Source organism: Manis javanica, chromosome 18 (genome assembly GCF_040802235.1).
Source record: "Manis javanica isolate MJ-LG chromosome 18, MJ_LKY, whole genome shotgun sequence".
NCBI lineage: Eukaryota > Metazoa > Chordata > Mammalia > Pholidota > Manidae > Manis > Manis javanica.
Genome location: NC_133173.1, coordinates 1,088,266 through 1,113,725, shown reverse-complemented (window position 1 = coordinate 1,113,725; position 25,460 = coordinate 1,088,266). Strand labels below are relative to the sequence as shown.

At 54.0% G+C, this 25,460-nt stretch overlaps 1 protein-coding gene across 7 annotated transcripts in view; it reads right to left on the bottom strand.

Annotated features, from left to right (window-relative positions):
- The window catches only part of ARNT2 (aryl hydrocarbon receptor nuclear translocator 2), a 120,949-nt gene that overhangs the window by 75,454 nt on the left and 20,035 nt on the right, over positions 1-25,460 (bottom strand). For 5 of the 7 annotated variants that reach the window (XM_037013550.2, XM_037013552.2, XM_037013555.2 and 2 more), the window contains exons 2-3: positions 6,223-6,337; positions 410-457 (exon numbers count right to left, since the gene is read on the bottom strand). In XM_037013550.2, the coding sequence (XP_036869445.1) occupies positions 410-457; positions 6,223-6,337 (163 nt within the window). Of the gene's footprint in view, positions 1-409; positions 458-6,222; positions 6,338-6,490; positions 6,561-14,210; positions 14,479-25,460 lie in introns of those variants that run through there. The other 2 variants (XM_037013554.2, XM_073227288.1) reach the window with 2 other exon arrangements.

Below are 25,460 nucleotides of genomic sequence, written 5' to 3'. Positions count from 1 at the left end.
CTCAGAGGCCGGTTCCACGTCCTGCGTGAGAACAGAGCCGCTCAGGGTCTAGGTTTCTCCTTATTTTCTGTGGTAGAAAAAGGGGCTTCGTCTTCACCTTCTTTTCTAAGCTAGAACCCTAGGTCTGTCTTTTAGAATGGACTCCGTTAAAACTGGCAGGCAGTGTTTCCTTTAAAAAGCCAAGTGTCAGGGACTTGTTACTTAGCTTTTGATCATCTGGGCTGCGGAAGGGCAGGGTTGCTGACAGCTTCCTGTCACTGGGCCAAACACTGACGCAGAACAGGGGACAGCGAGGGGGTCGAGCTACAGGCAATGGCTTTTCAATTGCAAAACACGCTGACATGCCCGTGTACCCAGTGGGGTGACAGCTGGCCACAGGGCTTCATTAAATCCGAGAACATAAACTCACCTTGAAAATTTGCTGGGGCCTTCTCCATCCTCATCATCGAAGTCCATCCTGAAAAGTCAAGGTGACACGTGAGCATTCATGCCAGAGGGTCACTGAACCGGAGACGAGAGCAGGGGGCTTCATCCAGCCGGGAAACACAGTCTCCGCACCGTCGTCAAACAGGTTCGGGACAAGAAAAGGCAGAATGAAAGGTCTTCCATATGAGCGCCGTCAGTGACGTGGTTGGGAACTTCGGCAAAGACGCTGAAGCCCCAGCTCGTCGCCCCAGAACCCTGCATGGGGACCGGCTGCTCAGACTGCCCTGGGAACATCAATGTCCACCTCTGGGGACACCTGCTCCCCTCCACGTCACACGCCACACTGAGACTTCCTCTTTTACTTTATTTTGTGACATATTCAGACTGGAGAAGCTCAGGGGCTTTTGCAAAGCAGGAGCTTTAAGGCTCATGAAGGAACGAAAAGAGGACACACTAGTGACTGTGTTATGAGAGCACGTGGCTGGGTCTCGACCACTCAATGTGGAAAGGGCATCTGAGGCCACTGTCCTACAAGGTCCAGGCCACATAAACGGACGTGGACGGAGAAATGGTAGTCTGGGGCCTGAGCTCCTCAAAGCGGCTGTCTGAAACTCACCAAACGAATACTCCAATCCCCCCACCTTACTGGGCCTCTCAACATAAACATAAAACAAAAAGTCTTCAAAAAAACCCAGTCCTCTCTGATGCCACTTGGTCTTACCCCGGAAGACACTGGGGCAGAGGAGTTACTATCAAATGGACTGAACGAGAAACAGTACTGAACAGGCTCTCCGGGAATCAGGGCAGCGGGGCACCTTGGGGAAGGACGTCCCAGAGCCCCTGAGTTCCCCACCTGGCCTTGGGGCACCGATGGACTAAGTGAGGCCCCTTTCCCATGGACCAGGCAGAGGGGAGGCCAGCCCACCGGGCAGCCAGGATAGGGAAGCCAGCTCGCCACCAGAACGCAGAGTGTGCTACACGATCCGGCTACAGATGCCAGAGCTGCTGGCCTCACAGAGACGGGACCCCAACCCTAGCTCAGGGAGGGCACGGGACCCGCAGGCCACTGGGAAGGGGCCGGGATGCACGGGGAGCGTTCCTGTGCAAGCACAAGCGCGGGCTCCCTGCTGATAACACACGGCCCCTAGCGTGCGGGGCCTCGGGGACCCGGGGGCTGGCATTAGGGCGAAGGAGCGTGCTCTCCTTTCGAGTGGTACCACTAGTTTGCTTTACGTGCGGTGAGGCCAGGTTCTAATGTGGGAAGACCTGATGGGGTCCGCACCAGTGTGGGGTCCTGGTTTCCAGACACGAGGGCTGCGCTAGCTGTAGGAGCGAAGGAGAAAAGGGGTCAGGCCACCGGAGGAGGACGCAAGCACCTAAGCACGAGAGGCTGGCGGGACGGGGACCAGATTCGAGGGGCCGTGTGCATAGCACTGGAGGGGCAGACGGCGCCCCACCCCGCAGGGCGGCTGGGCACAAGGCGGCCGCCGAGCCGTCTGCTGCGGGAAGGTGCCGGCCACAGGCACGATGAAAGGTCAGCGACATTTTGCGTAATTACTGAGCCAGCGTCTCACCTTTCCCAAAAACTACTTCTGGGAGACGCAGTAAAACCGCTGCCTCCGAACCCGGGTGCTCAGCAGAGCTGCAGAGCCGCAGAGCCACAGCGCCACCCAGCGTTCGCCGCGGGGAACAGCGACTGCCGAGGACGTGAAGGGCGCTCAACACCCAGGGCTGTTGAAAACATGCAGTGCTCACGAAGAGAAACCACATTTCCAAAATTCCAATGGATTTGTGCAAGCATTTATCAAAACCTCAAGTGGCTGTGACATGCACGGTTATCTTTAAAATGGCTTTTAGCTCCAGGTCCTGGGAGGGTGGTAACAGGGCCCCTGCAAAATGCAATGTAGCAGTCAGCCTGCGCCCCTCATCCTGCACGGCCTCCTGGGTATTAAGGGTGACCAGCCGTCCTGGTTTTCCCGGACTGCGAAGACTCCCAGGATGCACGACTGCGGTGCTAAAACCAGGAAAGTCCCAGGCTAAGCAGGGTGGTTGGTCACCCCCATTTTCATAAAGATGGCTCTGATCTGTATGGGATCCCCACGGGTCAGACACGGGGAAGGGGGCCCAGCTCGCCAGGAAAGGGTCCCAGCTTGGGCAGGTCAGCTGTGGCTCCAGTGACCAGGCAGCACAAGGAAGGGGTGGCCTGGACGTGGGGTGAGAGCTCTCTGAAGTCAGCTGGGAGTCGGGGAGCCCAGGGTTTGTCTATAAAATTAGAGGCCATGAAACGGTGCCTCCCTCAACCCACTCACACGTGTGATCACACGTGGGAAGCAGGCTCAGGAACAAAGGAAAGGGCATGATGCGGTGAGCCCAGGAAATAACTCGGCACGCAGAGCATGGCTCAAACCCTCCAGATAACTCCCCCCGCACCGAAAGGCTCACGGCTCATCGGCAACAGAGAAGCGCAACCCCGAGGCCCGGGCGGCAGCTCCGCCTGTCCTGTGGCACAGACTCCCAGTCAAGCCTTGGCTCTGCGTGCTCACGTCTCTGTTACCTTGCGGCAGGTGGACAACAAAGGACAGGAAGCGAGCATGCCTTCTAAGTCCTGCTGTGCTCCCTTCCAAGGATCTGGTACGATAACGGAACTTCCGATGTGGGCTGAAAATGCCTCCCCTCCCCTCCCTGTCAGCGAGCCCGGCTTCCCACCTCAACAAAGGGCCCTGAGAGGCGTTTCTGAGCCTAGTTAGGCCAGTGGGGGCCATGTGCTCTCCTCACGGGCTGTGCGACGACAGTGTGCGAACGGAACTGAGGCCCCACAGAACCCACTCTGGCTCTCACAAGAAAGACATCAGGCCAAGCCCCTAGGCTGGCCCTAGAGTGAGGGCAAAGGGCCACAAGATGCCAGGGCATGAGTGCTAACAGGCAACCCCATTCCAGTGGCAGTGAGGTGCGTCCGAGGGAGGCACCGGTCTGCTGGCTTCAGACTATCTAGAAATAGTTTTGCTCGGTGACACTTTGGAGGCCCCAGCATCTGACCACAGCAAAGGGCTGGCTCGTGGGCAGGCACAGGGCCTACGTGATTGCTGCCGCCTCCCGCTTACCTTAGGACGCGCCTCCTTGTGGAGCCCCCACCCCCAGCACCCCAGCACCCAGACCAGGGAGGTCCCGCTGAAAACGCAGCTCAGGGGACCCGCCTGGCTCATTTCTCCCGCACACGTGGAAGCATTTCCCAAAGAATCTGAAACGTCTGAACCTTGACCTGTGTCCCAAGCACTAGCAGGGCAGGCAGCTTGCTAAGATGTCTTGGGGGGCTGTCAGGGGCTGGGAAGGGCGTGACCTCAGGGATCCACAGGGATGGGCCAGGCAGGCGGCCAGGAGGGCCCAATTCTACGTGGGGCAGTTCTACGTGGGGCTGAAGCAGGGCGGTGGGCTGGGTGGTGGTCCTGGGAACCGGGTAAGCCCCTCCTGCAGAGCAGCCGGGTCAGAGCCAGAGGACCTAGCAAGGCGGGGGGTGGCAGGAGAGAGTCCCTGCCTCTCGCCGTCCCCCTCCCCTCCACCCCAAGCCCTTGCTCTCCGCCGTCCCTCCCACTGCCTCTCTGACCTTGTCACACACCCTCGGAGCGAAGGAGCTGGAAGAATGTGGTGCCCAGGGCCCAGGGCCGGGGGAACACGCATGGCAGAGGCGGGGCCGCCGCGGGGTTACTGTTTCCTGACACACGTGACTCCCTCAGGGCCCCCGTGTGCTCAGCTAGGCATTGAGGCTGTGGTCAGGCGAGGGTCATGAAAGGTTCTGGAACAGCAGGGCCTTGATCACAGAATTCCAGGAAAACGTGTGCAACTATCCCTGTAAAATTAAGGCCTCCTGGCTTGACACAGACAGAGGCTGAACCCCTATGTCCCCGGGGTGCAGCAGGCACTGTGGTCAGCTTGCCCCACCCCGACAGGGAAAGGGGAGCAGGCCCAGGACCCTGGGAAGAGCATGATGGGGCCCAGCGGGCTGACCTGTCCTCAGGGGTCCACGGCCCCTACGTATTACTCTGGTCTTGACAGTCCGCTTCCTCGACTCCAGGTGGAGGTGACAGCCTGCCTCGGCCCTCCCAGGGCACCCCTCAGCCTCCGGCACCTTGCTGAGTGTGAGGGTGTGTGAGCATATGAGTGCATTGTGTGAGAGGGTGTGAGCGTGTGTGTGTGAGTGTGATCTGATGCAAACAGGGGCAGCCGTGGAGGATTTTCCAGAAAAGAGACGGAGTCCACGGTCCAGTCGCAGCCCAGCGACAAGGAGGAGGCAGGGTCGGAGCACGTTGGCCAAGGAGGGCGGAGGCGCCAGGCCTGAGCAGGGCACAGAGAAGGGCACAGACCTGCGCCGTCCCCGGGAGGGGAGCCAGAGGCCCCAGCGCGGCCCTTCCGCAGAGGGGCTGCTGCGCAGTGAACGCGGGGCTGGGCCTGCGCGCCTCCGCCGGTGCCTGGCCCTGACCCAGCCCCGCACCCTGTCAAGGAGTCCTGCACAGGCCTCTTCAAAAGCCTGGCCGATCGATGGGACTCCATCCCCAGGAAATGGAAGTTAAGGGCACAGACCTGCAAAGTAATTTAAAAAGGCCTGGGATCCTCTTAAAAAATGCATAGGCTGGCAAAGCCACCCTGGGGGTTCTGCCCCAGGCACCAGCCCTGCCGGGCCTGCTGATAGATGCTGACAGCTGGCAGGGGCAGAGAGCGGGTCCAGGGCAGCTGGCACACCCCACACTCCACTTCTCAGCCTTTCAACTCAAGAGCCATCAAACTTGCAGCCCCTTCCCTTAAAGACCGAGCTAGACATACAACAGTCGTCGTTCAAGCTAAAATGACTGTGCCGAATACGCATGTCCTCCCACACCCCATTCCAGGTCCTGATGCGCACCTGCTCCCCGGCCTCCTTTCAGAATCACCCTGGCTTAGAGGAACCAGGGAACCAGGGCGTAGAGAGCTGGTCGGTCCACACATGAGCTCACCCTGCCGGCTCTGGGCTGGGAGGACCGCCCTCTGCTACCCCTGGGCAGCCTTTGTTACAGAAACTGCATTCACAGGGCAAACTGGTTCTACTTCATGAGGGATGAGGCTTATCAATATTTCATTGAAAATAAAATTGATGCAATGGGGGACACAGGTTAGACAACACTGAGTCTGAAAATGGGCTGCTTTTCCCACAGGATTTTTGTGAGTTGATTTGTTTCAGGTCTGCGCACAGCTATGTACACTGCACACCACACATAGGTGCCACCAGTCCGAGTGGCGGCCTTTTCAGTCCTGCCGTGACCCACACTGACAGCTGCTGCCACCCTTCCCAGCAGCACAGGGTCAGTCACCCAGCCATTAGGGGCTGGACTGTGGCCAATTACTCAGGAGAAATTCCTGCACCTCACCAGGCAGATTGACGGCCCCAGAGAGGCACAGAAGGTGCCGAGGAACCCTTGCTGCCCACAGGGCCTGCAGCTCAAGCCTGCGGTGCTGGCCTCCAGCTGGTGTGCTCTGGGTGGGCTGGGAGACCCCCCTTCCTCCCAGAGGGCTGAGCAAGGCCAGTGCATCACAGAGCATGTTCTCACCACAAGGACAAGAAAACAGAAGTCCACAGCTGGGTGCACAGGCCCGAAAACACTTAGAGGTGAATCACATGCAGAGTTAGGGAATCTTGCAAAATCCAAACAGCATGCAAACTGCTGAGTCCTTATTCTCCAGGAGGGAGAGACAATATTTTCCTAGCAGGTCACGAGTGTTGCTCAACCCGCAGGAAGCTGGATTCCTGGAAACGCCGAGGTCACTTACCCGGAACGCCGCTTTCCTCCGCGGGCAGGCATGGCCCCGGCCATCCTCACCTGGCCAGCGGCCGCCATGGGGGCAACGGGCAGCGTCACTGATCCGGGGATGTCTGAAGCCATTTCTGGAATTCAGCAAAGACAAGAGGTTGTGTCAACACCCGAGAAGCCCAGAACGAGCAATAAAGTTGCCTGGCAGCTCAGCCTGGGAAGGGGCTGGGGACCCAGGGGCTGCGGCCACCATGCCCACCCAGCCATGTGACCGGGGGGGTGGGTACCCCGGTCTGGGCGCAGCCTCTCTCCTTGTGAGGGATTCCCTGGCAGGGTGCCCATGCTCAGTTTGGGTGGTTGAGAAGAGGAGGTGACCGCTCAGTAGCCTTTCCAAAGGATTCCTGTCCCCTGGGCACCTGGCCCAGGTAAGACATCCAGGAATCCAGGCAGTCCGACAGCAGATACCGAGGAAGCCTGGCCGCGCTACGTTAGGCAGCTCTGATGCCAAAGAAGCCACATGGCTAAAGTTTCCCCTTCCTGCTCTGAGGCCAGTTCCTGAACTCAGGCGCCCCTTTTCAGGCTATTAAGTGGTGAGATAAATATTCAAGCGTCCCGATTTGTTTATTGTTTTGGGGAATGACTTCCACAGCACCTGCCTTTTATACAGGGCAGAAGAAACACAAAGGTCCACAAAAAAGTATTTCAGAAAGACAGTTGGGAATAAACACGGCATCTGGGCCCCGTAGGTGGAGAAGGGGCCCAGGGGTGTCCGTGCTGCTCAGACGGTCTAGGTCTCTGCTCTCTGCTCCCTCCAGAAACCAGGGTGCTCCTGACAGATGACCCGCAGTCACGTCCAAAGACCCCGTGTTTAATAAACTCATGCCAAGTCAACTTGAACTATTCCTTCCACAACTTCTGAAGAATTTTACAATCCTAAGAAATAAAATCTTAATTTAGCTACTCCACTATGTTCACAGAAATCTAAGAGCTGTTACAGTTGTTTTCTTTTAACTAATGTACACACTGAAAAGCGCTCATGGAAAAAATCCCCCTCTTAAAGTGACCCTCTTCCCTTTGGACGATTACTACCCTGGGTTTGCAACGGCTTCACAGTATTAACAGCCATGACCTTTTAACCTTGCCATTTCCCTGCTCCTCTATTTTTTCTGAAATAGGATTAAAGCAGGTTAAGTCTACTAAATTCCCCAAACCGGAGGGCAGAATCACTGCCTGTGTGGAGCCAAGCGACCAGTTCCCAGCGTCAGTCCCACGGAGAGTCGGCCCCACACAGCATCAGTCCCTGAAGATTCGCCAAGAAATAGGGTCCTGGGGTCCAGGCCACACACTTCTCCTCCTTGGAGATTCCAATGTCCATCGAAACCATATTGAGAGATCCTATATCTGTTAAGTTCACTTCACTTTGACTGACCTAGCATATCAAGAGAGTTTCTTCCTTATCTATTCGTATGATCTCTTTTTATAATACAGATGGGAGAGTTTTGTCATATTTTCTGACAATGCTTTACAAGATTTCTTCCAACCTGTTGCTTGCTTTTCATGTGGAAAGATTTTTTAATACAGAGAAAGCTTTAAGAGGTATAGTTTTAAGAAGATGTCGTCATCGGCGCGGGCTGCCCTGACAAAAGAGCGGAGACGGGGTGGCTTACACCACAGACGTGTTTCCTCACAGTCTGGGGACTGTCCAGGACCAAGGTGCCGGCCAATCTGGTTCCTGCTGAGGACCCGCCTGGCTCACGGACAGCCTCCTCCTCTCCGCATCTTGTATCTACTCTTCTCACAAGCTCCCCCATCCCAGGCTCTACTCTTAGCACCTCATGTAACCTTAACTGCCTCCTAAAAGCTCTGTCTCCAAATACAGGCACCCTGTGGGGTAGGGCTTCAACACAGGAGTTCGGCGAGACAAAACCCATCCACAGCAGAAGAAACTATCGGCTGCCCCAACCTCATCTACTCAGATCCTTCCTTTTCCCCAAGCTTTTCTGGTACTCCTTCTATCCTGTATCTCATTTATATACAGAAAAGTATCTGTTTCTAGGATATCTACTTCTTTATCAATTATCTAGCCTTCTGTACTTTCTCTAGCATTACACCATCATAACACACCAAGTGGTGTGAACCCCTTACTGCTCTTACCTTCCAGACAGCCTTCGTTCTTCTTTCTTAAGTTTTAGAACAGGCTGATTACTCTCCCTTGGGAATTAACAGTATTACCTTGAACCTACTAGTTAGTGTGGGGGCAAAGTGACATTTTCTGCAACATATAGGATTTTCAATCAAAAATTGACATATGCCTCCAATTTACTCAAAGCTTCCTCTTTAGATCAATAAGGGTTTTTTGTTTTCATCACATAGGTTCCCGAAATTTCTCATTTGGTTTATTTCTACATACTTTGTACCATTATTATGAGGTGATATTGTCTTATGTATTATGATGCTACTACCATGAAGGGGATCGCCTTTCCCAGGTTATCTTCTGATGGATTAGTAGCTATGAAGACAATTAGGCTGAAACAACTTTGTCATGACCGATGTCAACTGATTTGAGCAGCAGCTCAGGAAGGTGTGGCCTTCCCCTCCCTCGCTGCTCTGTGTGTCACCCTTTCAGCATATGCAGGCCTGGTCACAGAGTTTCTAAGGCCATTACAGGGTGTCCTGACATCTCACTGAATTCTTTAACTCATTGTAATAGTTTCATTCATTCTTCCAAATTTTCTAAGTTTACAAGTACTATGGGCTACAAATAATATTCTCATTTCAAATAGTTAAATGTTTAATTTCTTTTTCTTATCTTATTGCATTGGCTGGAACTTCCACAAAGAATATTCAGCAATAAAAAATAAAGTAAAATAAAAATATAAATAAAATATTTAGCAATAATGGCCTATAATGGCATAACAGAAAGACCAACAGGCTTTGCAGTCAAACATACCTGGTTTTTAATCATGTTGCAAACACTCCCTAGCAGTAAGAGTGACTGAGCCATTCTAGGTCAAAGTGTCAGTAGTCTTCTTTGAAGGGCCATTTTAAAAACTAAGGATAAGATACGTGAAGAGCCTAAAATAGGGCCTGGGTTGGGGGTGGAAACCACTCAAGTAATTATGATTTAAATTATCATGATTATGGTGATGCTAAGCAAACTTATTTGGTCCTTGAATTTAATTGGGATGACCTCATTTAAGATGGATATGCTTTATGACGTCAACAACATCTTCTCCTACCCCTGTTTTTTAAAGTTTATCTATGGAACAGATGTCTCCTTCTACCAAATACCATTTTGGTTACTAAAATAGTGTCTTAGATACCAAATAAACCAAGTGGAAAATGCAATCGGTGAGTCATTTTAAAAGTTAAACTTTCCTTGAATGTCCTTTGGGAGCTGCCCTTAATTCATTCAAACAAAAACATGAAAACCATGTCCCTATGTTCACAGTCCCCAATGGGATCAGCTATCAGCCTTACTTGAAAAAGTTGACCACCTGCTCCCTGAATCTGAAAACTCTTCTATGTGACTCAAATAGAGGTGAGCAAAGCTCCTGGGACACTCACCCAGGAAAGGTGGCCAGAGAAAGATCATGGCGAGGCCAGGGTGAGGGTTCCCAAGGCAGGACCTGGTGATAACCAGGTAGAGAAGGCCACATGTTGGGATGGGAAACAGCCCTGGAAGCACATTGTTGATTTGCTCCAGGGTTTATGAATTTCACTCCAAAATGAAGACAGGTGGAAACTTACCACTGCCCCAGGCAGAGAGGAAATAGCCCCAGGCACCTAGGGGGGGACTACGTGGCTGTAGTCAGGTCCGCCCGGGCGGGTACACAGCACCGCCTTTCCGCAGGACGACTGCACAGTGGGCATCAAGGGACATGAGGGCACCCGTTTATCTCCAAGAGGCTCTTTGGAGGTGTGTGTACTTGTTACATGCAGAGAAAAGCACCGGAAGGCAGATACAAGGACACCAGTGTGTCAGACTTGGTCCTGTGCCAGGAGTTACAGGTGGGTTTTATTTTCTCCTAAAAGTTCCTTGTGTTTTTTAATACACTAGCTTTTTTTCCCCAATGAATATGTCTTAATTTAATGTTAATCTAATGATGTGTTAATTTAATGGTGACAAATAGGACAATAAATTTTTTTAAGAGTTTCATGTAGAAGACTCGGTAGAAAACATACAGAGCTAGAGACGTGGAAGCGATGAGTGAGAGAAAGGAGGGGCACACCCTTTGTGATAGTCAGGGTGCCCATCGATGCAATGGATTTGCTTCATAACGATGATAAAATTTCATAATGAATTTTATATAGAACTAATAAGATTTATGTTGGGTGCTAACTATGTTCTGAAGTCTTCACATGGACTTACATCGCTCGGCAAGACAGGTATAAAGTCAACCCACTTCAGAGATGAGGGAACTCGGGCAGAGAGAGGTCGGGCACTGCCCGGCCACATGCCCAGCGAAGTGGCAGAGGAGTCTCTCGGGCGGTCAGCCACCCACTGGAGGGCCCTCACCCCTCAGGAAGCCCAGACAGAGGCGGCAGCTAGCAGACCCTCCCTGGGGCAACAAGAGATACTAAACCACAGGCCCAGATGGAAGTTGCAAGACACAGGGAAAATCCATGTTTTGGGGCTGCTGCGTCTAGCTGTGGGGTCATGGGCAAGCTAGCTACCCTCCCCAAACTTCAGGCGCCTTATCTGTAAAATAGGGGAAGTGCCCACACCACACACCTGCATCTTCTTTAAGATGCAGAAGAGATCTCCCCCCTGCCCTTCTACTCCCACAAGATAAGCGTGTTTCTGAAGCAGATGCTGAATGTGTTCAATTCCCTTCAGCTGTTGGCGCCCCTCTCCCGTCCATGCGGTGGTCGGCATGATGGCCAGCACCTCACTGCCGGGAGGATTAGGCAGACAGCGCAAAGCCTGGAGGATGACCTGGCCCCACAGTAAGCACGTTTAGATGTTGGGTGCATGCACAGACACCAATGAAACTGGCAGTGTTTTCTTATGGTAAGGAATTAAGTCACCTCTGCCTTCCTTTTACAGCTCTGTCTCACAGGGTGCAGGAGAGGTGACAGTGGCCCACGGAGCAGGTGTGACCTTTTGAAAGGCCCTCCTCATGCTTCAGCAGCCCCCATTCCTGGACAGCTCATGGGGGATGCAAAGAGAGGCTTGCTCCCAACTGGCAGCCTAAGGCAGCCTCCCTAGGCAGCTCTGCCTTTAACCACTGGCTGGCCCACCCAAATCATCGCAGGGCGGGGTCTCACACAGGCCCCGGGTGGACCTCCACCACCACCCCATCCCTGTGGGGCTTCACACACAGCAACACCAGCCTGGACCTGACCCGGACACAGCCCTTCCCTGACTCTCAGCACCCTGAGCTTCACCTGAGCATGGCACCCATCACAGCTCTGGGACCCCGCTGCCCCACACAGCCGTCAAGAGTGTTGGCGCAGGCCAGCTGGGAGCTGGGAAGTCCTGAGCGGGTCACCCCTCCCCCCTCGGCCCAGCCCACCCAGGGCCCCCAGCAGAGCCTGGCAAGGAGCCCCTGGAGGGAGAGGGAAGGTCGGCTCCCCACCTGAATTTTCCCAGGCAGCTGGGGGCTGAGCGCATTAGCCGGCGAGGCACGGAGATGGGTGCTTCTACTGATGGGAACGCCACACGCCAGAATCCAAACCAATCTTCCAAACAGGCGAGGAGCTGTCCGAGGTACTCCAGACAGTTCATGGCGTGGCAAAGCGATCTGCTCCCCTTGATGCCCCCCATCAAGGTCTCCCGGCCGCCCGTCCAGCCCTCCGCGCCAGACCTTTGTCCCGGCCACTCCCCTGGAACTGCCATCACTGGTCTTCCCCTTGCCTGCCCCAACCTCCTCCGTGAATGCAGCCCCACTACTGCTCCGGCTCCCTTCCCTCCCGTGCCCCCCACGCACCCCTCTGCCCGCCCCCTGCCCCACCAGACCTCCAGGCGGCTCACACAGCCCCTCCCCTGTCAGTCTCTCCCCGGGTGGGCTCATCCAGGCTCCTGGCAGCAAGGTGGTTTCTTTGCTGACGGCTCTCAACCCCGTCAAGCCCCACTGTTAAGGTCACTCCACGTCTCGAGGGCCTCAGGAGGGCTGCGCTCTCCCTGCCCCCAGGCGTTCTCCACACGGAAGCCAGATCCAGACGCACCAGACCTTGCTCATGTCCCCCAGTGGCTTCTCTGTTCTTAGCACAAATGTGGCTGTCCTGCTGCCATCCCCAGGCAGCTCCCGCCCATCCAATTATTGAACATACATTCCCTCCAAATTCAGGGCCTTTGCACATGCCATGCCTGGTGGCTCTCCTCCCCTCCTTCACCAAATTAACCTCTAAGAGTCTTTCAGATTCAGCTCAAACTTATTTTTCCAAGGAAGCCTGTCCCAGCCAGCCCCTTCCCCATGCAGTCTAGGTCTGGCCCCTGGTGGTTCAGTCTTATTGTACCTGTACTTCTCCCGGGAGCAAACGCAGGTCACAGTGGCCCAGGTGAAGGGTGCAGGGCCTGAATAACGGGGACACGAAGAGGGCATTCGGGAGAAAGATGAGATCAATGCCTCAGAGTAGGCGTTGTGTCCCGGTCAGAGCCCAGAGAGGGAAGATTCTAAAACGCCTGGGTCACCTGGCCCTCCCACACTGAGACTGCCCAGGGAAGAATTTCTTGGAGGAGGAAGAGAAGCCTGCTGCGTCGGCTGCAGGTTTGCCCACCAGGCCCGAACGTCTGACTCAGGGCTCTGCGGCAAAGCACAGGCGGTCGCGGACGCCTCCCGCCGCTCAGAGGTCCGGGCCCTGAACAGGCGTCTGCTTCTCGGCCTTCCCCACCCCGCAACTGCTTCTCCACCTGTTCTCCAACTGAGAAATGAGCTTCATCGAGACGTTCCTTCCTTTTGCAGAGGTTGATGTAAGAAAATGGGGCCTTGTCTCAATTATAAACGGCTTATCTAAGCTCTGATTCCGAGCCAGGAGCTGTGGGGCGGCCAGAGATGAAAGAGCCCCGTCCTGCCTCTGGTGGGCTCAGTCTTGAATGTGATGAGACCACGGTGGGGTCACTTCCTCCTGAGAGCTTGCGTGCTGGGCGAGGAATGGGAGGATCCGAGGCGGCTTCCCGGAGGAGGCCACACCTGCGCTGTCCTGGCAGCACACTGCAGAAACGCTCTGGGGGGATGAGGCATGACACAAAAGGTGCCCTCTCCCTACATGCTCCCATTGCCTGGGGCAGGACTTCTGAGCAGACCCACTCGGCTCCAGCCTGCAGGGCCATGCCGCCCTGGTCACGCCAGTCACTGGGGCTTTCTGGCCTTTGACCCCAACCTCAGCTCCTGGCAAGATCTAGAACTATTCCACCACCTCAAACACAGCCCCCTTGTACAGATCTCTGCTCAGGGTCCCTCATCGTGACCAATGACAAATGCACAAATACACAGAAATATCTCCACCACGGCAGCCTGGCTCCAAATGCAAAGACCCCCGTGGATGTACTGTTTCCCGCGACACACGGGAGGGGTGACTGCCCGCCCCACACAAAGTTCATTCCAACATCCGTCCAAACCATAGCACAGAAAACATATCTATCTGGCTTATGATGCAGCATCTAGCTGAAGACTATTTCACATTTCAGATGCAGACATATTGTGTTGCATTCCCATAACGCAGCATGAGCGGTGAAAACCTGGGTGGTGGGGAGAAGCTTGCGAGCATCACAGAAGAAAGGAACATGAGAAATGAAAAAACACCGTCTGCCCTCTCCCCACTATGACTGGGAACCTGAATAAGAAAGACACCCCTTGCTCTTCACATTGGAAAACAAGTCAATCACATGCAAACTTTCACAATACAGCAATATACTGTTTTAATGATCATTCAAATAAACGAATACCCAAAAGGGTCTCTCCATAGGAGGGGGGAAGCCAACCAGAGAAAAACACTCTCCTCTGGTCATCTCTCTTAGAATGATTCTTTTCACAGAAATCACATCAAATATCGCAGCCCTACCTTTTCAGAGGGATTAAACAAAGATCTGTCTTCCTTGTGGCCACCACCTTCTTGAGAAAATCTGTTATCCGTAGAAGAAATGGCAGAAACCTCTGGGACGAAATGAGCTGCATTTGTATTCTGCTCAGAAAATGTCATCACAGATCTGTTTACCTTAACTGTGGACCATGATTCAGCCGTGACAACTGCCTTGCATACTGATCAATTTATTTGGAGCAAAATTTTAACATTAACTGCTTAGGTTCTGAAAAAATCGGTGACTTGAATATCTTGTGCAACCACAGTAGGCTCTGGAAATATCTAGACTGTTATACAAACAGGGAGAGATAAAAAAAGGATTCCTCCTGGCATGGCAGCGAGGGAGGGTCCCCTCACTTTGAGAAGGAAGGCAGGGCACACGAGTCCCCAAGGCCCTCTTGGGGGTGGGATTTTTGGAGCACAACGTACAGAGAAATGATCAGTCTGGGTACCGGGGCGCCCCGACTCCGGGTCCTTGCTGGACCTCAGGAGGCTCCACCGCCTCCGGGAGGCAGCCCTCTCCCAGCAGGCACGTGGGCTCTGTGGAGAGCAAGGGGTGGCAGCCATGGGGAGAGGTGGCCCGTGGGTCCAGAGTGGGGAAGAGGCCTCCAGCCCAGGCAACAGGCCCCCAAGCCACCCCCAGCAGGCGGTTTTGGGAATCAGGGAACCGAAACGTGCCCCCGGCAGCCTAGGGGGACGCCCCCACCTCAGCCAACACCACTGGCTTATGCAGGGCCCGAGTGGGCAAGCGCAGTGCGCTCTGTGCCGCAGCGCCGCACACAGCCCACGATGGGTCACCTGTACCACCCAGTGTCCACACCCTCCTCTGGCTGAGGTCCCAGCTCCCGCCCCCCCCACCCTGGACCTTCTAGACAAGGTGAAACACGGACACAGCGAAAAGACGGGCAACGCCTAAGTCCAGCAGGGGCGTTACGTGGAGGATGTGCTCCTGGAGCCAGCAGGGGTGAATTCCTCACTCGGCCCATTCCCTGTGACCGAGGGGCACCAGCGGCCGCATGCCCAGCCACACGGGACATCTGCCACGACTTGTCCCGTCTGGAGTCAGACCCAACAGCAGCGACCATCAGGGCAAAGTGGGTCCATCAGCCACAGGAAGACAGGCCTGGACCCCCGGCTTGGAAGGCTCGGGGTCTGCCGGTGGGCAGGCGGGCAGAAATAGGAGGCCTCACTAGAAGCCGTGGCTAAAACCAGGCCGGGGCCCACAAGGCCCGAGCCCCCGGGGTCAGGAGCCCTCTGCAGCAGGACCAACCTCACGGGCAGAGGTGTGGGGGCCGGGCTGATGGCAGCACAGCCTGCGAGGGGGCTCTGATCCTCAGACTGGAAAGACCAGAAAGGGCCACAGGGTGGCCAGGAGCCCGAGGCTGCATCCAGGAGACCCTGCCAGCAAGATGAGCCCGTCCCCCCACAGTGAGTCCTTGAGGGGGAGATGAAAGTGTCCTTCGCTGCGTGAGACCTTCCTGCTTGAAGGGAAAGAGCCCAGTTCTTGACTGCAGAGGCCTGGGCATGGTGGCCAAGGATACAAAGCCAGGGAAAACCATGAATGACTCAGATACAGGCTGACTGGCCAGAGGCAGTGACGTAAAGAGCAAAGCTGATAAATCACGGACAGCCACAGAGTAAAGATCACTCAGCCATTCAATGTCACGATTTCAGAGAATAATGTTACAGGAAAATGCTGAGGGTAACTGTGAGCAGGATACAAAATCTTATATGCAAATATATGATTGTCAGGGACCCATCCAAGTTCAGCTCCAGCCACAGTACTGGCCCTTGGCCTACCATTTGCCCTTGGCATCTAAACAAATGCCTTGACCATGCACGGTCAGGCAGTGGAACACCCAGTTCCAGCCCATTTCAGGGATCCCTGCACGTGTCGGTGATCAGTGACTTTATGAACACAAAGGTCACAAGTGTACCTATAGCAGGTCACCATCAATACTACATGAGGCATGCCCCAAGAACTTGATCAGCTCTGAATATTGGCTTGCAAGTATAAATATGCATGCTACACGAACTGAGACTGAGAATCTCCTTGTATGCACGATACTACATTTCAATTCCCTATCAGATGGTTTTCACATATAACTGTATTACTGCAGGAATAAAATGTGTGATCATCCATACCACATGGTGAAAGCTATTAATTTTATGTGCAAAACCAATTATTAAGCGCTTCTAAATATTTAAATGCAAGAGGAAACAGGGAAATAATAGAGATATTGAGAGAATGCATTACCTTGCTACCTTTAGGAAAACCAGTCTATCTTTTCTGAACCACGAGCCATACATAATAACACAGAGCAGAAGAAAAGAGATTATCAGAGTATATTGCAATTAAAGCCTCATGCAGTTTTCTCATAATAAACAACTGTTAGGATTTTTAGAAATTTACTTCTGTTAGGCCATGCATCTTTCAAGGAAAAGTCTTACTTGGGAGTTTTCATCTCTTTACAATGAATTAACAGGCAGCTGTGTTAACTGTGTTCCCTCGAAAATGCACAAAGAGGAAAACCGTCACAATCAAGTGCACCAAGATGACCTGTCGTGAACCGTCACCACTCCAGACACAATTAAAAAATCAGAGAACAAAGGGAAGGAAATGTCAGGGGGGCTATGAGGCACCCCCAATGTGGCGTGTTCCTCTAGCTATTCAGCATTAAGTCAAGTAGGGGTACAGAGAAAGTGTGTGTATGCACAAACGGAAGTAAATGCATGAAAAAGAGGACAAAGCTGATATCTGAATGGTAAGATTACATATGATGCAATCCCTATCAAAACACCAACAGCATTCTTCAACGAACTAGAGCAAATAGTTCTAAAATTCATATGGAACCACAGAAGACCCTGAATAGACAAAGCAATCCTGAGAAGGAAGAACAAAACTGGGGGGATTATGCTCCCCAACTTCAAGCTCTACTACAAAGCCACAGTAATCAAGACAATTTGGTACTGGCACAGGAACAGACCCACAGACCAGTGGAACAGAACAGAGAGTCCAGATATAAACCCAACCATATATGGCCAATTAATAGACAATAAAGGAGCCCTGGATATACAATGGGGAAATGACAGGCTCTTCAACAACTGGTGTTGGCAAAACTGGACAGCTACATGTAAGAGAATGAAACTGGATTATTGTCTAGCCCCATACACAAAAGTAATTTTAAAATGGACCAAAGACCTGAGTATAAGTCATGAAACCATAAAACTCTTAGAAGACAGCATAGGCAAACATCTCCTGAATATAAATATGAGTAACTTTTTTCTGAACACATCTCCTCAGGCAAGAGAAACAAAATAAAAAATGAACAAATGGGACTACATCAAGCTAAAAACTTCTGTACAGCAAAGGACACCATCAACAGAACAAAAAAGGCATCCTACAGTATGGGAGAATTTATTTGTAAATGACAGATCCGATAAGGGGTTAACATCCAAATATATATAAAGAACTCACACGCCTCAACATCCAAAAAGCAAATAACCCTATTAAAAAATGGGTGGAGGATATGAACAGACACTTCTCCCTCCAAAGCAGAAATTCAGTTGGCCAACAGGCACATGAAAAGATGCTCCACATGCCTAATTATCAGGGAAATGCAAATTAAAATCACAATGAGATATCACCTCACACCAGTTAGGATGGTCAAAATAGAAGAGACTAGGAACAACAAATGCTGGCGAGGATGCGGAGAAAGGGGAACCCTCCTACACTGCTGGTGGGAATGTCAACTAGTTCAACCATTGTGGAAAGCAATACGGAGGTTCCTCAAAAAACTAAAAATAGAAATACTATTTGACCCGGAAATTCCACTCCTAGGAATTTACCCAAAGAAAACAAGTTCTCAGATTAAAAAAAACACATGCACCCCTATGTTTATTGCAGCACTATTTAAATAGCCAAGATATGGAAGCAACCTAAGTGTCCATCAGTAGATGAATGGATAAGAAGATGTGGTACATATACACAATGGAATACTACTCAGCCATAAGAAAGAAACAAATCCTACCATTTGCAACAACGTGGATGGAGCTGGAGGGTATTACGCTCAGTGAAATAAGCCAGGCAGAGAAAGACAAATACCAAATGATTTCCCTCGTTTTTGGAGTATAACAACGAACCAGAACTGAAGGAACAAAACAGCAGCAGACTCCCAGACTCCAAGAAGGGACTGGTGGTTACCAAAGGGGAGGGGCCGGGGAGGGCGGGTGGGGAGGGAGGGAGAAGGGGATTGTGGGGTATCATGATTGGTGCACATGGTGGGTGTGGGTCACGGGGAAGACAGTGTAGCTCATAGACAAACAGGGACTCTGTGGCATCTCACTACACTGATGGGCAGTGACTGCAATGGGGTATGGGGGGGGGACTCGGTGATAAGGGTGAATGCAATAACCACATTGTTTTTCTTATGAAACCTTCATAAGAGTGTATATCAATGATACCTAAATAGATAGACGGATAGACAGACAGATAGATAGATGATAGACAGACAGATAGATAGATAGATAGATAGATAGATAGATAGATAGATAGATAGATAGATAGATAGATAGACAGACAGACAGACAGACAGGCAGGTAGGTAGACAGACAGACAGATGGACGGATGGATGGATGGATGGATAAAAGAAACACTGGGCAATCAGTTCATGGAGGTGGGGAGAGACGCGGCAGCTCAGCGGTGGGGCCGGGGGTGACACTCCTCCAGGGAGGGGCCCTGTGCTCATGACTCGGCGGCGCCTGGGCCACAAGGGCCCCTGCCCTGCCCACAGGGGCAGCTGTCCCACGTGGCACCACCCAGGAACCCGGCCTGGCCGAGGACTCCTCCGGGCCTCCCTCCTACCAAACACCAGGCCTCCACAACTGTCTACCCCTTCCAGGCACCAGGCCGAGCGAGGCCCGTGCAGAAGGCAGGTGGGGCGCCTAAGATGGGGAGGATGGAGCAGCAAATGGCTGGAAACACACAGGTGAGTTCAGGGAGCCACAGAGCAGGAGCCCCGCCAACCCATCAGGTGCGAGCAGTGCATGGGAAGGGTCGGGAAGGCCCTGGAGGCGGGGAGCGGGGGGCCCACGGTGGACACCAACTGACCAGCCAGCAGCAGAGCAGGCCCCGCTCGAGTCTCACAAAAACTGTCTTATCAAGTGCCTCAGACAAGGCCGCTGGGAAGGGGATTGGGTCAAAAGCTACACCGGACAGCAGACAGCCGTGTGCAGACACACCGTCCACACGAGGGACGCAGGTCCAGCCACAACACAAGGGGCCACCATCCAGGGCCCGTATGGATCACGGAGCAAATACAGCCCTGTCGGGACACCAAATGGCTGATAACCTGGGGGACGTGGGTGCTCTGGGAATGCCGCTGCCTTGTTCACACTCCCACCCGCCCAGCACCAAGGCATCCCCCACATACCCCTCAAACCCCGAGAAGGTGAGGGTGGTGTACGGGCATGGGACAGAAGACCGTGCGCGACCACCCGTCATTCGCTGAGTGTGGGCCCCAAGGCAGGAAGAGCTCCTTCAGGGTGGGGGCGTCTGTGCACTTTTCCTGTGGAATTCCCACATCCTTCAATAACTGCCATGTTTTCCTGTTGCCGTGTTTGAAATTATCTGGGCCCCATGAAACAGGTTCCTGGAAGCCTAGTGAGAGCTCAGGCCCCACGGTCTTCCGACAGCACTTTACCCACCTGTGTTCCCCAAAATTAGTGTCAAAATTTAACTGGCAAAGGAATGGTGTTAGGAGGTGGGGCCTTTGGGAGGCGACAGGTCATGAGACGGAGCCCTCCTGAAGGGACCAGTGCCCTTCTAAGAAGATGGGGGGCTTGTTTCTCCCCTTTCTCCACTCTCCACCAAGTGAGGACACAGCAAACCAGAAAGAGGGTCCTCGCCAGACATGAAGTAGCGGCACCTTGGTCTGGACCTTCCCAGCCTCCCAACTGTCAGAAATAAACTTTAATGTTCAAGCCGCCAGGTCCACGGCGTCGCCAACACCCTGCAAGTCAGCCAGAACACAGCGGCTGACGGGAGGGCAGCAGGGACCAGCCTGCATCTGGCTGGCCCAGGCTGGTGGGTCCCAGACTCACAGCCCCCCGCTTCAGGTGGAGATGGGAGGCCGGCCCTATAATGCTGGACGCTGGGCAGAAGAAAGGGGAGGACAGGGCAAAGGGGAAGGCCTCCTGTCTGGGGGGGAAGACCACCTGCTCACTGCTGCTCGGAGAGCAGCAGGGTACCCGGGACGCGCTGGCCATCCAATCCCGAGCTCTGCATGAACGAACACATATGTGAACCAACCGATTTTACTCGAAGTCTGGGTGTTGCCTAAATAAGACACATCATTGGGGTGCAAAATTGGCACCAAGGGATCAACAGCAGTTTCCAGACCACCCCTGGAGCCAGTGCGCCTCTCACACTGGACCCAGTAAAGGCCTCGGACAGAATATCCCTACTACTGGCCGCCCCGCACGGAGGGGCAGGGAAGGAAGCCAGCCACGGAGACGGGGAGATGTCAGCGACATTCTGTGGTCTGCATGGTGCCCAGAGACGGTTGCTGCTTGGACTGGGAAGGAGGGGGGACCCGAGAGGGCTGGGGACCAGGAGCAGGCTCCCGGGACAAGGGGCAGCAGGTTCCAAGGACCGAACGGCCTCCGCTCCGCAGCACTGGGCTTCACTGCTGCCCAAGAGGGACCTGACCAGCCAGTGGCGCCCCTCAGAGGGGCTGCTGCACCCAGAGTCCTGTGGACTCCTGAACTGTGAGAACCAGACTAAAGCTGGAGCCAGGATTCTAGACCGTGAGCCTCTGCAACCCGGACAGGGAGAGCGCCCCAGGGGGAGGCAGTGGGGCATCGCGGGCGATGAGCTTGGGGGCAAATGAAGGATGGAGGTAGACAGAGGCCCAGAGGGGTGCGGCTGGGTGGCAGGATGGCGATGCTGGGGCTGCCTGTTGTCTCCCAGCACCACGGGACTGGGGGGTGTCCGGGAAACCGGGCTTCAGTGGTGGGGAGCCGTCCAGGTGGGGTTAGCTGCATCGACCCCAGGGGCCGTGGCAAGGACAAAGGAGAAGGTGGCCTCGGGCAGCCTCACCTCGAACCCAAGACTTAGAGAAAGTTCATTACAAACCTCCACGAAGGTAATACGGTGTAACTTTCTCGACCTAAGCTCCTGGTTCCCTCCCGTCCTGAACCCCACTCTCCTGCCAGGGACCTTCCCTCTCCCCCACCCCTCCCTCCTTTCCCCTGCACCCCTCGGCCCCCGCTCCACTCACTGCCCCTCCCCTCTCACCACCTCCTTCTCCACCACCAATTCTCTCTGGACCCCTTACTCCCTCCCTGGCCTTCTGGTACCTCTTATTGGTCCTTTCGACATCTCTGATCCTCCCAAGGCGCTGCCTCCCCCAGACACGAAGGCACCGATCAGCACACCCGCACACCTTCACCTCAACTCTCTGGGGCCCCTCGGTCCTGGTTTTGTCACTCTGGACTTTGCCAGAAGGCCTCAGGTGTAGTCACGTGCTACACTTTGACTCTACAGGAAGATGAACATCACTAGGGTCAACTGTGCCCCTAAAATACATCACAGGAAGGTGATTTCCCCGCCAAGCCCAAGGATACCCAGTCACACTGTTAACTGGGGAAGGAGGCCCTTCTTGTTCAAACTGCAACAAAAAGGTATGAACCCTTCTCACACAAACCCGTTAAACACGGCTCTTTCCATAAAATGCCTTTCTTAAAAAGGAACAAATAAATGTGAACGCACCCCGTTTACACAACAAACTGATTAAGGAAATCACAGATCCTTCCGTGAACATAAAATCCCCTGTAAGAAGTTTTATGAAACAAAGTCATTTTCTTGTTGAAAATATCCCTTGATGAATGCATTCATCCATCATTTGACAAATACATTTTGTGCTTAATTTCAAACAGCGAATTACTCTGCAAATATAAAATATGCAAAATAGTAAAAGTGTTTACATGCAAGACATTAAAATCTCTTTTCTCGTCAAAGTGCTTGAGGTTTTTGTGATCTTCGGTAACACAGACTAAAAGGGCTTTGTCCCCTGTGACCCAGCTCCTGCCTGAGACCCCAGTATTTGCCCGGAGGAGTAGGTGAGCCTCAGGAAGGAAAGGGCTGGGGTCTGCGAGGCCCATGAAGGGCTCAGGCTGGAGAGGCCCTGGTGACGGCGAGCTCACACCCTCTGCTTACGGTGGCCCAGGTCTCCGAGAGCTCACGCAACATTATTTTGCATCTGAGACTCCAGCCTGAACAGAGAGCCCCCTCAGCCTGGCCCCTGTAAGTAGGTCAGCACAGTTTCTGTGAAGGGCCAGGGAGCAGATATCTTAGCCTTTGCAGGCCACAGGGTCTCTGTGGCCGTGGGGTCTCTGCAGTTACGGTACAAGAGCAGCCATGGACAGTATGTATGAGTGGGCTTGGCTGTGTGCCAATTTATGAGCACTAAAATTGGGATTTCATACGATTTTTCACATGTCACAAAATCTTACTCTTTTGTGTTGTCTCCCCCAATCTTTTAAAAATGCAAAAATCCTTCTTAGCTTGTGAGCCATACAAAAATAGGAGGCAGGTTGGATGTAGCCCAATGGCCTTAATTCTCCAACCTCTGGTCTAAGCAGATAAGCCCAAGTGTCCGGGCCCAGAAGATCCCAGGGGGAGCTGAGGAATCTTCTTCCTCTGGCTCAGGTGCCCAGCAGGCAAGGCCTCGCTCCCCTGTGCCCCAGAGACGCAGGTGTGCGGCACGAGGCAAGCGTATTTCATCAGGGCCACAGCCTGCAGGAGTAGGGGTTGGATGGGAAGCAGACATCTCTCTACCTGAGAGAACACATTCTTGGAGGCTGAGCCCAGGACAGGGCTGCATGGGCCCGCCGAGTCAAACCCTCACAAGGTCTGTGCTCGGTTCCATGGGGCCTTCTGAGAAGGGGACAGAGGCTGCCATGGCTGACTGTCCCAGAGGCAGAGGCCCAGGGCAGAGACCCCAAGTGGCCGGTCACTTGGAGAGCTGCCCCCACTGCTGGGCCTCCTGCCAGGCGTCCCCCTCCCTGCAGGCCACACAAGCACACCCTGCATGGGTGAGAGGGCCTCAGACACTGGTGGGGGGGTGTCTCCGAGGAAGCACCGGGGACACAAAGCCTGCCAACCCACAGAGACCAGGGGGCCGGCAGACGCTGCCCACAGCCGTGCAGAAGGAGGGAGAGACAGGTGACAAACGGGAGTCTGAAGGGACCCTGCAAGCACCGCCAGCAAGCTGCTCCAGCTGTCCCCACCCACACCCACCCACTCCCACAACATCTGTCCCCAAGGAGCCTCTAGGGTGGGACTTTGACTTGGAGCTTTGCTGTAGATTTGTCTGCCTGGTTTGATCAAATAAATGACACACAGCACATATTCCATTTTTCCATGGGGCTACCTGAGATCTGAGTGTGGAAGAAGGTGTCCCGCCGTGCCTGGGAACAGGTGAGAGGGGAGGCTGGCTGGGCCTGAGGCATGGAGAGACGCCCCCGATCTGTGCCAGGGCTGAGGCCTTGCAGCCCATGGCCTGCCTCACTCATCTCAGGGTAACCCGGGAGAGCCCAGTTTACAGCCAGGTATCAAGTCAGGAGGCCTAGGAACCAGGAACGGCAGCTCTCGTCCTGGGGGAGGGGACCTGGAGCGCACGAGAAGCCTGCGAGGGGAGGGAAAGACCCTCTGGGGTGGGGGTAGGGAGTCAGGCACAGGCACAGGCTCACCCTCCATAGGCTGCCCTGTGGGTGCTTCCCCAGCGACGGCCTGCGGATGCGGCTACCAAGCGGGGAAGGACAGGGAAGAGGAGATGCCGGGCAGGGATGCAGGAGGGTCTGCTCCCCATGCTAGGGCAGGAGGCGGTCACGACCCCCAGCGGGACACAGGCCCGGTGCTCCCCGGCCGGGCAGGGGCTCTTCGGGAAGTTCGCCTGAGTACCGGGCCATCACGCGCTCGTGTTCCCAAAGCCCTCTACTTTCTCTAAAAGGAAACTTGGAATGTCAGAAGGCACTCCGAGAAGAATCTTCCAGGGACATACACTGCATCAAGGAATCTGACAGCCTTTCCAATCCACTCCCTGGCATGAAGTACGTGCCAGGTAAATATTGAGGCTTCAGTTCATTACACACCGAAAAATTACTCTTGTCTATACCAGATCCAGAGACCAGATGTGCCTATGAGCGGATGACAGAGAGCGGAAGCTGGGAAGTGTGTATCAGGGGACAAGGGTCCTTTCTAACCAACAGGGGTTGTCCACTTCCTTCCAAACCCTCTTCACACTCCTGCAGAGGACAGCAGGGCCTGCTCCTATTAAAACGAACACATCTGCTTTGCAAAAGCCCAGAGCAGGGGGCACACAGCTCGGAGTCCATCCCACCAGCTCCTCCTCCAGTGGCCTGGCCTCCTTAGTCCCTGTTCCTACCTTGGCCAGTCAATGCTTCGTTGGACAGCGACTTGCAGCAATGAGCTCATTTGTGCATGATTACGGTGTAAGGCTGAGCACCGCGCTGTGTCTGGGACACAGGGGGGCATCCACGCTGCTCCCTGGCTCCCCTGGGAGGCCTGGTGAGGCCCGTCTGACTCCCTCTATGCATAAATTATGCGTCCCACGTACTCACACCACGTGGGATGACGTGCAAGTGACTGTTCGTAGGTCAAAACGGCGAGACACATGCAGGCAGTGATTACTTTACTACTGAGCGATTTCCCTGGAACCCTCTGAACCTGCACAGATGTGGTCAGGGTGAACAATCCCACAGCCCTGCCTCTCGCAGGACTGGAGGAAGGCACCCAGCTCGTGGCCCTCGGGTCACATATATCTGCCACATAGTCGATCAACACGCAGTTTCCATTGTGCAAATACCACAGGTGTTGAAGTCACCTGCTAAGCCTGCAGGTAACTACGCTAGACAGAGGCTGCTCCGCCCGTCATCAGGACCAGCTGGTGATGGCGGGTGATCCTCACAGCGGGAGGCAGAGCTGGGGTGGCATAGGCGGGAGGAAGGGACACTACATGCAGACTGTGACCCCCCCCCCCCAGGTGGCAGGTGCAGAAGAGAAGTTCCCGAGGCCGGGACTACCTGACTGCAAACGCTTCGCCTCACCAGGGGGAGCTGCGTGTCTTGGGACCTGTGTGCGCATCAGGCCACGGCTGACAGGGGTTCATCTGTCTGCAGGGCTAAGACAAATGGCTCAGATCTTCCTGA